Source organism: Hylobates moloch, unplaced genomic scaffold, assembly GCF_009828535.3.
Source record: "Hylobates moloch isolate HMO894 unplaced genomic scaffold, HMol_V3 SCAFFOLD_2, whole genome shotgun sequence".
In the NCBI taxonomy this organism is placed as follows: Eukaryota; Metazoa; Chordata; class Mammalia; order Primates; family Hylobatidae; genus Hylobates; species Hylobates moloch.
In genome coordinates, this window is record NW_026652277.1 from 140,518,406 (window position 1) to 140,530,189 (window position 11,784).

At 41.1% G+C, this 11,784-nt stretch overlaps 1 protein-coding gene across 3 annotated transcripts in view; it reads left to right on the top strand.

Moving 5' to 3' along the window:
- Positions 1-11,784, top strand: part of SMPDL3A (sphingomyelin phosphodiesterase acid like 3A) — a 22,266-nt gene continuing 10,482 nt past the window's right edge. For 2 of the 3 annotated variants that reach the window (XM_032158110.2, XM_058435534.1), the window contains exons 1-3: positions 1-401; positions 6,605-6,818; positions 7,744-7,888. In XM_032158110.2, the coding sequence (XP_032014001.1) occupies positions 290-401; positions 6,605-6,818; positions 7,744-7,888 (471 nt within the window). In that variant the 5' untranslated portion in view covers positions 1-289. The remainder of the gene's footprint in view (positions 402-6,604; positions 6,819-7,743; positions 7,889-11,784) is intronic. The other variant, XM_032158119.2, reaches the window with a different exon arrangement.

The following is an 11,784-nucleotide window of genomic DNA, read 5'->3' on the forward strand; positions in this document are numbered from 1 at the left end:
GCACCACTGATACACGAGTCGGAATTTGAGCTTCTACAAGTACATTCCTTCCTAGGCCAAACACTAACGCTAAGAAATACGAGAACAGATCATCGCTAAACAGCAGCTGAAGGTCAGGCGAGCAGCTGAAGGTCAGGTGAACTGACTCGCTGCGGAATCTGCCTTTGCACGTGATCAGCTGGGCGTCTATACCCGCAGCCGTCTTCTGCCTCCGCCTCACCCTCAGGCCTGACGGTCGGAGTGGAGCTGCTGGACAGCCCGAGGCTCCGGGTCAGCACCGCGGCCCTCCATGGCGCTGCTGCGCGCGCTCGTCTGCTGCCTGCTGACTGCCTGGCACTGCCGCTGCGGCCTCGGGCTGCCCGTGGCGCCCGCAGGCGGCAGGAATCCTCCTCCGGGGATAGGTGAGTTGTCCGCGACCCTTCTCTTCCCAGCCGGGGCAGAGAGCGCGGAGCGGCGGCGCCTGCGCACAGCAGGAGAAAGTGCGTGGGGGCAGCTGTCCCGGGCAGAGGCTCGGGCTAGCCCGGCCCCTGACGCGTCCGGCGTTGACTACGGCTGCTGGGCGCTGGGAGGGCGACCGAGGGACTACAGCGTTAGGGCGTCCAGCCGGGAGGCCGTGGCTGGGCGGCGGAAATACCCTCGCCGGTGGGGGCGCTCCAAGGGCGCGTCGGCCGGATTTCGCCAGCCTGGCTTTTGTTTACATCCTGCATCTCAGTTGTTTTGCTCCTTGGGGAAGGAAGGAAAAGCTGCGGGACTCAAGGGAAGAGGAAGCTGGGAGTCCGATGTCCAGCACAACAAGAGGCCCCTAATGGGTCCTGAATAGAGGGGGACTGCAGTTTCCCCCTCAGCTCAGGGATGTAAATTTAAGCGTGACTCAGACTATCTTCTGTCTTGTTCGACCGAAGTCGGTGGCATTTTCTGCCACTCATCCAGCCAGAGCGCGAAAGCACCCTTGGGTAGACTCACCCCTTAGTCTACCGTGGAACTCACGGAGACTTCATTTCACCTGGATGTCCACTAGGCTTCCTGCGGGCGGGAGCCATTTTATTCACTCCCAACACTCAACACAGTGCCCGTTACAGTAGTGATTCTCTAAGTGTGCCCTGGACCGGTGGCAGCAGCCGCGGGACCTAAAATTGTTAGCATTGCAAATTTCCAGCCCATCCCAGACCTACTGAACCTGAAACGCTGGCGTTGGGGTTCCACAGTATGCTGTTTAACCCACCCTCCGCATGATTCCGTTCGGCTAAGTTTGAGACTCACTGGTCCAGAATAGATACATTTTGGTGGGAGATTGTACAATGCCATCTGAGCCTCCAGTTTCAAAAATCAAGGTGCCCCCACCTCCTCAACTCCCTTTAAAAATAATTGCACTGTTAAGAGGAAAAACAAAATTAGAGAAGTAGAGTTCTGTTTTCTTTTGGGGGAGAGTTGTCCCTGAGACTCGGTAGCAGCACCTACTGCTGAAACTTCTTTCGCTCCCTCTGTGCTTTCTCAGGACTTGGGAGCGCTCTAGGGCAAATATCTTCACTTGAAGGCCAAGTCCTCACGACTCAGCTGTCAGGTCTGAAGCAAAAACTGTAAATCTGGTTTCCCAACTGTGGCAAATGTCAGTCATTACAAGAAATTTCCCCAAAATGTTTATGTATACTGGTTTCTGCTTTTATTACAGCTTAGCTTGTGTTACTTTAATTATGTGACCAGTTAGGGTTTTGAAATAAAATGTCTCAGGTTGCTTGAGGCCACACAATGGCAAATTCACCTGTGTTTTAAAGAGTCCTCAATGAGTGCTTTCTAGGGACCCTGTGAGTCTTCACACCTCCTGTTTGGTTGGGAAACTGCAAGGTTGAATCCCTTCCTACTAAAGGGGAAGGAAGAGGGGTTATTGGAGTTCAGAATTCTGAAGTGTTACTGGAGTCACTGGAGTTCAAAGGTCTGAAGTGTTACTGGAGTTCAAAGGCGGAAGTGTTCACTCAGCAGTTTCAAAATTCTCCTTGTTTGTAATATCTTGCATATTTTCCACTTGATGTGACAACTCCCCTGCCTCCTCCTCTCAGCACCCAAATGCTTGGACTTCCTTTCAGCATCCACCCTGCCTGGCTACTGCTTTCTTGTTTTGTGTTTTAGCGTTTAAATTCCGAGTCTTAGTTGTCTGCCCTGTCGATTCCTGGTGGTCAGACGACAGAAGTCCCAGGAAGCTTCACTTGTGTGTTTTTGGCTACAGTTCTTTAGATTTAGTAGGCTGGGACTGGCTTGTGTATTGGTACTGTTAAAGCAAACTAAATACGGCCTGAGAAGGACTCCTTACTTCTATATTTGAATCCTTGTGAATGAACTGTAACCTAGCTTAATAGTCAGATGAGACTGAAAACCTAACTTAAGAGTATGCAGCGGTAACAATAGCTAAGTTTGGCCAATCCCAGCAGCCATACTTCAACCATTCATACGCTGCTGAGTGTTCATACTGTGTTCAAATAAGGCATAAGGCGAGCTGAATTATGTCTGAACTATGGTTCATTGGATTCTTGAGGAGAAGTTATAAAATCTTTGGATTAAAAGATTTTCTGGTATAATTTTGAGAGTTTTTCTAGATATGTTGAACACACACATATTTTTGGAAATCTTTATTTTTTATTTTTATTTATTTATTTTTTTATTTTGAGACAGAATCTCGGTCTGTCACCCAGGCTGGAGTGCAGTGGCGCTATCTCGGCTCACTGGAAACTTCGCCTCCTGGGTTGACGCCATTCTCCTGCCTCAGCCTCCCGAGTAGCTGGGACTACAGGCGCCCGCCACCATGCCCGGCTAATTTTTTGTACTTTTAGTAGAGACAGGGTTTCATCGTGTTAGCCAGAATGGTCTCAATCTCCTGACCTCGTGATCTGCCCACCTCAGCCTCCCAAAGTGCTGGATTACAGGCGTGAGCCACCCGCCAGACCTGGAAATCTTTTTAAAGATAGTCTGCAGAACAGGAAAACGTGCTGTAGTAAAAAGAACTTTGGACTTTGAACTAGAAAACATGGATTGGAGTGTGGGCTCTGCCACAGGCCAGGCCTTGGAAACACACATGGGGACACAGTTTCGTTAGGAGAGGGACATGAGGCTTCCAGATGTTCATGATTCATGAGTCCCAGGTTAAGAACCTGTCAGAGCTCTGTTCTTGGCTTCTAATTAAAGACATCTTTCAGTGAATTTAAATGATTATCCCCTAATTTATCTGTCTGGCAATGCTATGCAGTAGAAAGATCACTAGACCGGAAGTCTGGAGAGACTGGTTCCAGTTAAGCTTTCATTACTGAGTCATCTGTGATCTTGAGGATATCATGAAATTTGCCTTTGCCTAAATGTCATCATATATAAATTAAAGAATGTTGAAGGGCTACTATAAGTCATGCATATTCTAGATGCTGGCGATATAAATCTAGGTACTAAATTATATCAGAGGGGTGTGCTCTTAATGCATTTCAGGTTTTGGTTTACTGAAACAGATGCTGAATATGTTTATAATCTCTTTTCCCCTAATCTTCACAGTATCTCCTGTGCAGATAATTGTCGTTATCTGTTTTCTTTCTTCTCCTTCTTCCTTTTTTTTTTTTTTTTTTTAGACATGGTCTCTGTCACCCAGGCTGGAGTGCCTTGGCCCAGTCTTGGCTCACTGCAGCCTCCATCTCCCTGGCTCAAGAGATCCTTCCTAAGTTTTGTATTTTTTGTAGGCATGGGGTTTCACCATGTTGCCCGGGCTGGTCTCAAAATCCTGAGCTCAAGTGATCCTCCTGCCTCAGCCTCCCAAAGTGCTGAGATTACAGGCATGAGTGCCTGGTATCATTATCTGTTTTCATGTGAGGCAAGTGAGACTGGAGACAGTTGAATGTGAAAACACAGAGAGGAATTGTATGTGGATAAGGGCAATGTGGACTCTGGAGTCAGATTTCCTGAATTCATAGTTTAGCCCTGTTGCAGATGATAGTTTAGCTCTGTTGCAGCTGATGCATGTAACTTGAATTTAATCTCTGTGTGCTTCAGTTTCTTATCTGTAAAATGGAGTATACATAATAATGAGCTCATACATGTGAAACATAAAAAATAGTACTAAACATGTAATAAGCACTTGAATTTTAAGTATTACTTGGAAATGGGGTTTGAAGTTAAAAAAATAACGGTAAAACTAACATTGAGCTTACTTGGTGCCATACACCTTCTAAGGGCTTCACTTCTACTAAGTCACTTAACCCTCACAGTAGGCACTGTTATTGTTCCCATTTCATCAATGAAATAGGCCAAGATCACACAGCTAGATTAGTGGGTGGTGGAGCTTAGGTTGGAAGTCAAACAGTCTGACTCTGGCCTCCACTCTTAACCATGACACTGTATTGTTTCATGTTCATTTACTATACCCTTACATTCTCGAAATAATACAAATACATGTTCACATTAAAACGATTCTCTGGGATGACTCTGAGCTATTTGCCATCTTTACTTTTTGTGCTGGGTAAAGTATATCTAAGATGGAAATAAAGATTGGGGTATTTTCTGCATTATGGAATAAAATAAAATTGCTTTTGGCAGATGTTTTCAAATGGTGACTAAGTGCCAAGTAATTGACCATACTACTACTTTCTTCTGGATCTTTTGTCTACCGTTTCTTAGTTGTGAACATAAATGTGTTATGGAATTATAATGACAACTATGTTGGGAAGAAACAACAACCAAAAGATAACGCACCCCTTTCACCTTAACGTATCAACTGTTTCACCTTATTATCCCAGATTTGGGTTTTATTCAGTAGTAACATATTGGTAGAGTTTAAAGTTTGCATCCTACCTGTTTGCTCTGTGCTTCTGGTGTAGTACATGCTACTTTGTCACTTCTGATGTGTTTCTAGTCATAATCAGAGTAAACTCAAAAGTGCGGAAAAAATCTCTTTATTAAAACAATTTGAACATGGTCTATAAGGATCATTGAATATATATATAAATGATGTATAAACAAACTTGGAAGCCCTTCAGTATGGGAGTTCAGATTTATTAGCTGTGTATACTTTAACAAATTTTCTATTTGACTCAGCACTAGTTTTTCAATTCTAAAATGAGAACCATAATTCCCAGTTCAGAGAGCAGTTTTGAGAATCAAATGACATAGTATATTTAAATTGCTTATCACAGTGCCTGGCACATAGCAAATACTTAATAAAGAGAGATACCACTGTGATTTTTTGTTCTAGTATTACCTTCAATAAAGGACATTTTCTTGGCCGGGCGCGGTGGCTCACGCCTGTAATCCCAGCACTTTGGGAGGCTGGGGTGGGCCAATCACGAGGTCAGGAAATCAAGACCATCCTGGCTAACATGGTGAAACCCTGTCTCTACTAAAAATACAAAAAATTAGCTGGGTGTGGTGTCACGCACCTGTAATCCCAGCTACTCAGAAGGCTGAGGCAGAAGAATCGCTTGAACCCGGGAGGTGGAGGTGGCAGTGAGCCAAGATCACGCCATTGTACTCCAGCCTAGGACACAGTGCGAGACTCTGTCTCAAAAAAACACACACACAAAAAAAACTTTCTTAAGATGATTTCCAAGTAAGGATGCTATCAAATGGGCTTGGCTGCTTCCTAAAAACCCAATGGAAGCATCCTTTTTAACAACTGCTTCCCTTAATATTATTCACATTTTATACGAGTATATGATAGAAGATGTACCTCTATTAAATAGCTTTTAAGAACCTTTGGAAATTCCTATTTTTGGCTTAAAGCTTGTATTAGAGATTTATGTTCTTTGAATTAATGTTGAGAGGCAAGGTTTATAAGAAAGTAAGAGTGATATGTAGTTCCTGATTCTGCAGTCTACTTACTCACTGTGTAACCCTAACAAACGACATCATATTTATACGTCAATTTTTCTACAAGAAGAATGTAAATAACTTGTAAAATCTTAAATTCTTAAAGGAGACGTGCTATTAAGATACAAGATGATGTCATCATTGGCCTCTCCGAAGGATATTTTCGTACATTTTATTATGGAAACATAGCTTTGCTAAATACTCTTTGTTAGGTTATCATGCTGATACTAATACTGAGCTTGTCGGTTCTTTTTTTTTGAGATGGAGTCTTGTGCTGTCGCCCAGGCTGGAGTGCAGTGGCATGATCTCAGCTTACCACAACCTCCACCTCCCGGGTTTAAGTGATTCTCCTGCATCAGCCTCCCAAGTAGCTGGGATTACAGGCGTGTGCCACCACACTCGGCTAATTTTTTATATTTTTGGTAGAGATGGGGTTTCACCATGTTGGCCTGGCTGGTCTCGAACTCCTGACCTCAAGTGATCCCCCTACTTCAGCCTCCCAAATTGCTGGGATTATAGGCATGAGCCACCGCGCCCGGCCTGAGCTCATCAGTTCTGACACACTTAAGTAGTAAATTGTTCCTACAGTTCCTTGAAGCTTATCTTCTCACAGAGGATTGTATTTAACTTCAAGGTGTATGAACATTTAAATTACCAAGGCTTTCCTCCATCACAGGGAGGAACAACCGTCTCTAGTCTTAATATAAATATTTGTATGAGAATTCCAAAAGAGAACAAGTAGATTTATCTGCATTTTTTGTGTAATCAACAGGACAGTTTTGGCATGTGACTGACTTACACTTAGACCCTACTTACCACATCACAGATGACCACACAAAAGTGTGCGCTTCATCTAAAGGTGCAAATGCCTCCAACCCTGGCCCTTTTGGAGATGTTCTGTGTGATTCTCCATATCAACTTATTTTGTCAGCATTTGATTTTATTAAAAATTCTGGACAAGAAGCATCTTTCATGATATGGACAGGGTAAGTGATTAAGTACCATTAATTACTCAATATTTATTTACAGTGTCCTAAGCTTCATAAGAGTGCTGAATTCCATAAGAAGATTAGTTACATTTTAAGAGTTATTTGAGTTAAAAAACACTAGGTGAAACTAATCAACATTATTAGAGGTAAGAACAATTTTAGAAGTTTTTTTTTTTTTTTGGAATACAGATTTCAGAAATATGTCAGTGTTAACTAAGAGATGAATCCATAAACAGCACACTTGCATCAATATCTTGAGATGTTGATATTAGGTCTTCATGAAATTATCAAAGACGAAAGGCAATAATGGAAGTTTACCTGTCATGACAATTTTGTAAAGCATCATCTTCTGGCAGTATAACTAACTGGTTCCCTTCATCATTATAGGGTGAAGAGGCCCATATATCTTTACCTGGAATAATGACCATGGCTAATACTTGTAGAGTATTTACTTCGGGCTTGGCACTGTTTTAATTAACTTATACATTGTAACTTATTTAATTTTTACAATGGGTATTATTATTCCCATTTTACAGATGAGGAAGGCACTGAACATCTTAGTAACTTAGAGTATACACAGCTAGTAATTGGCAAAACTGGGATTTGAAATAGGCATTTGGGCTCTGGTTCAATTGGCATCTGCTTTTAATTATTGCAGTTTTTAGCCTCTTATAAATCTTCAGTCAGGTAGTGAAATAGGCTTGGATTTCCAGCTTATTTTTTGTATTACATTTTGTTAAATTTCTTTTATAGGATTATCGGTAGGGTAGAGGTAGGTGAAGAGTAGTCTATCAACTCTTTAGCTGTAATCTGCTGTTTTAAAGTGGAAGTCTGCAATGATAGGTATAGCAAGGCATCATGCATAAGTCTAGTAACACTTTATGAAACTGATTTTGTTCTTTACAATCTGTCTCTTTTTCAGGGATAGCCCACCTCATGTTCCTGTACCTGAACTCTCAACAGACACTGTTATAAATGTGATCACTAATATGACAACCACCATCCAGAGTCTCTTCCCAAATCTCCAGGTTTTCCCTGCACTGGGTAATCATGACTATTGGCCACAGGTAAATTTGATAGACTTTCAGAAATGCTTAAAGAATTTTTCCTATTAGTAGTGTCAAAATAGTGACAATAACTAGCTAGTGATAGGGTGTGGGAATGGGTCTTATAGAGGGAGAATATGGTCTTAATCCTAACTATCAAGAAAGGCAAAGACAAGTACTTTGGGGACCATAAAAGTATTCTTTTAATATTTCATGAGAAATTATATCAGTAGTGAGTTTTCAGAATAAAATTATCCAGCTTGTGGATTATTAATTTATGTTTTCCTTCATAATCTTCTTCAATTTCTCTTTTCTTTTGAATAATGTTCTGGTTCATTTGCATGTCCATGACAAGGTTAGCAAGTAAGGTTAATATTGATAAATATTTACTTTTTCCAGAATTCTTATTAGGCCTACAAAGATGTGCATACCCTGATCTAAGCTAGACTGTAAATAAAAACAAAAACATTACAAATTACCATAAGAAGCAGACAGGAAGGAGGTCCATGTTCAAGTCATAGTTTATCTAATTAAGACATGATTCCAGGCAGAAACCATGTTCAGAGCATTTAATGCCTGAGATACCCCTGGCTCCAACAGGTTTTTATTTGAGAACCAACCTGTGCATAATAGCAAGATAGCCGTCCTGTTTACAGCATCCTATTGTAGTAGTGTAAAATCTTAGATTTGTACCCAGAGATTTTTGTTTAGTCCAGGGCTTGGCAGTTGTCTCCTATGGTACAAATTCAGCCTGTTGCTTGTTTTTGTAAATAAAGTTTTATTGGAACACAGCTACACTTCCATTCATTCTACATTGCTTTTGATTGTTTCATGTTTCAGAATAGAGCAGTTGAAATGGATAGAAAAAGTTTACTGACACCTGGTCTAGACCTACCCTTCATTTTGTAGGTGAGAAAATGAAGGCTCAGAAATGTGAATTACCTGTCCAAGTGCTCAAAATCCCTTGGGAGCAGAGCCCATACTCTAGATCTTTTTACCTCAGATCCGTGTTCACTTAAACCAACATCCTTTTGCACATCCCTTGCCTTGCCTGATTAACATACTCAATATTTCCCAAACATATCTACCTTCACGCCTCTCCGTGTCCACATTTTTCTCTTTGCTTAGAATATCTTTCATCTTATGTCAAATGAATGCTGAATGGGGGGTTTGATTATTTTTAGTTAATCGAACCTGAATACAGTAATTTTGATGAGTTGTATTCTAGAATAAGCTTAAGTTTCAAGTGACTTCTTGGCCCTGGCCTACTATCTTGAGATGAGTAATATGTGAGTCTTTTTGAGTTAGCCTGTCAACGAGCATTTGTTCCTGTTGATATGTTAGAACACACAGTGAAGAGGCTTGGGAACAAATGAGCTCCAGCAGCCCAAGGTCACACACGTTGTGTTTATATGCCTTAGGTGGCAGGAAGACTGGAATATTGGAAAACACAGGAGTTCATAGTCACTAGAACGTAAATCTTTAACCAGCCCTGCTTTCCACTCCCTCCCTCCCTGCCACCACACCTCCCTCCCAGCCCTGCTTTTAATAGCTTGGCCAACTCGGGTGATTCACTTAATTTTGCTGATGCAGAGATCACTCATTTGTAAACAGAAACTAGAAGTACCTACCTTGCAAAGCTTTTGTGAGCATTGGTGATATGAAAATGGCATAGCTTACTATCTGGCACAGCATCAGCCCTCAGTAAGTGGGCTGGTGGTGATTGTCACATTAAGTGGTGACAGGGGATACATGTTTGTAACTCCTTTGAGGATTTGTTTCATTTTATTTTTATCTCTGTCCTCTTTTTATCAAGTCAGATCTTACAATTCAAAGACAGAAATGCTACCTAACTTCTATAACATATCCTATTATATTAATATATACAGCTAGGGTAAATGGGGCAGCCTACATACCTTTAACAGTTAATTTTTTTTCTCTTTCTAGCTTATGATCTTATATCTAAAAATGTTCTTTCTGTTATTCTACTACCATGTTTCCACCTCACAGTTTCGGAAATGTCAAATGTAACATGAACGCTCCACAGCAAAATTTCCTAGAGGCTGATGTCTGAGATCTAACTCTGGAGAATGTTAGAAACAAACAAATTTCATAAGTGCTATTTTTCCACTGAAATTCCATGTTCATGCAGCATAGCTACATAAATATACATATACAGATGCATGTCCCCACCCATGACATCAGAAGTAGGTATCAGTGTCGACATCCTGGAGGATTCTTCCTATTGCCACCCAAGGAAGGGTCCCCATTTACTCCTACACCGGCAAGACTGATGCCACCGAATTTGTGGGTGGGTCACTTTCCATTAGGCTTCATTTCTCAGCAGTGGTTATGTCACAACCAAAAAGGATTGGGAAGGAAACATGGTGCAATAGACAATTGACTGTGAGAGTAATCATGGGATTTAGACCAGCCCTGAGACTGACCACCTATCCCTGGGTAAGCCATCTAACTTCTCTGGTGCTTGTATTTCTCATGTTTAAAATAGAGAAGAAAATCTAAACTGATTTTTACATAATTCTAAGCTTCTCCATCACCACACCATACTTGGCATCCATCCCAAAGTAAACAAATGGCCAAGACTTTATGGCTTTTTATTATATGATGATAATGATGCGTACCAATTTTTAATCAGAATCTAGATTGGCCTAAGCTGTTGTGTAATTCTCAGACAGGCGACCCTGATCTTGGACACAAACTGAAAATACATGTTTAGTCCAATTAAAACAAGTCATTTGGTTATTACTTGCCCTATATGTATCTATATGTTCATCATGTATTAGACGCATGTATCAAGAACTACTAGGACTTGGGCATCTTCTTGAAAAATAACTTTTGATAAACTCCTCTCAGAAATAGATCTATTTTACCAATGTACAGAAGTAAATGAAGAGAGTGAAGAAGGGGTTTCAGTCATTTAACATAATTTTTTAAAACAAAATTAAAAACAGTTATCCAATTCACAAATGGTTTATGGGTTTTTATTCAGCATTTACTTTTTTTTTTTTTTTTTTTTTTTTGAGACAGGGTCTTTTTCTGTCGCTCAGGCTGGAGTGCAGTGCAGTGGCACAATCATAGATAAATGCAGCCTCGACCTCTGGGGCTCAAGCTATCCTCCTGGCTTAGCTTTTCAAAGTACTGAGATTACAGGCATGAATCACCATACCCTGCCTCAGTATTTACTTTCTTAAAGTTTTGTTTGTTTGTTTTCCTCCAAACGAGGGTCCCCATTTACTTCTACGCTAGAGCTTATGTCATCCTGAAGACACTTTATGATAATAAAAATGTTTTGTACTTAAAATGTATTATTTAAAAAATCAAAATATTTTGATATAATTTATGCTGCCCTAAAGAGACTTCTTCAAATCAAAAGCATGTGGTTGTAAATCTTTATTCAAAGAGTTAAGAAGCTTATAATAGTTTGAACAGTTCAGAAGACTTTGTTAAGTTCTAAAACATGGTGTTTTCCTGTTCCCTCAGTATGCTGCATCAGGCAGTGCATGTGCAGGCTCAAACCTGCCTTTGGCATCTCTTTAATGAGCACACTCCCACATCCTTCCCATATCCTGGCCATGCTAAAACATGAGCTTTTCTCTATACATGGTACACACCTATGGAACTCTGTGCTTGTGCCTGTGCCTATGCCTGTGTTTGTATCTGGGCCATTGCATTTGCTTTGATGCCCTTTTGTTAAGTTGATAAAGTCCTTATTTAAGGCCTGGCTTAAATAGTCTCTTCATTCTCTAATTCCCTGAGCTACTTTTTTTTTTTTTTTTTTTTTTAGCCAGAGGCTCACTCGGTTGCCCAAGCTGAAGTGCAGTGGTGCGATCTTGGCTCACTGCAACCATCGCCTCACAGATTCCAGTGATTTTCCTGCCTCAGCCTCCCAAGTAGCT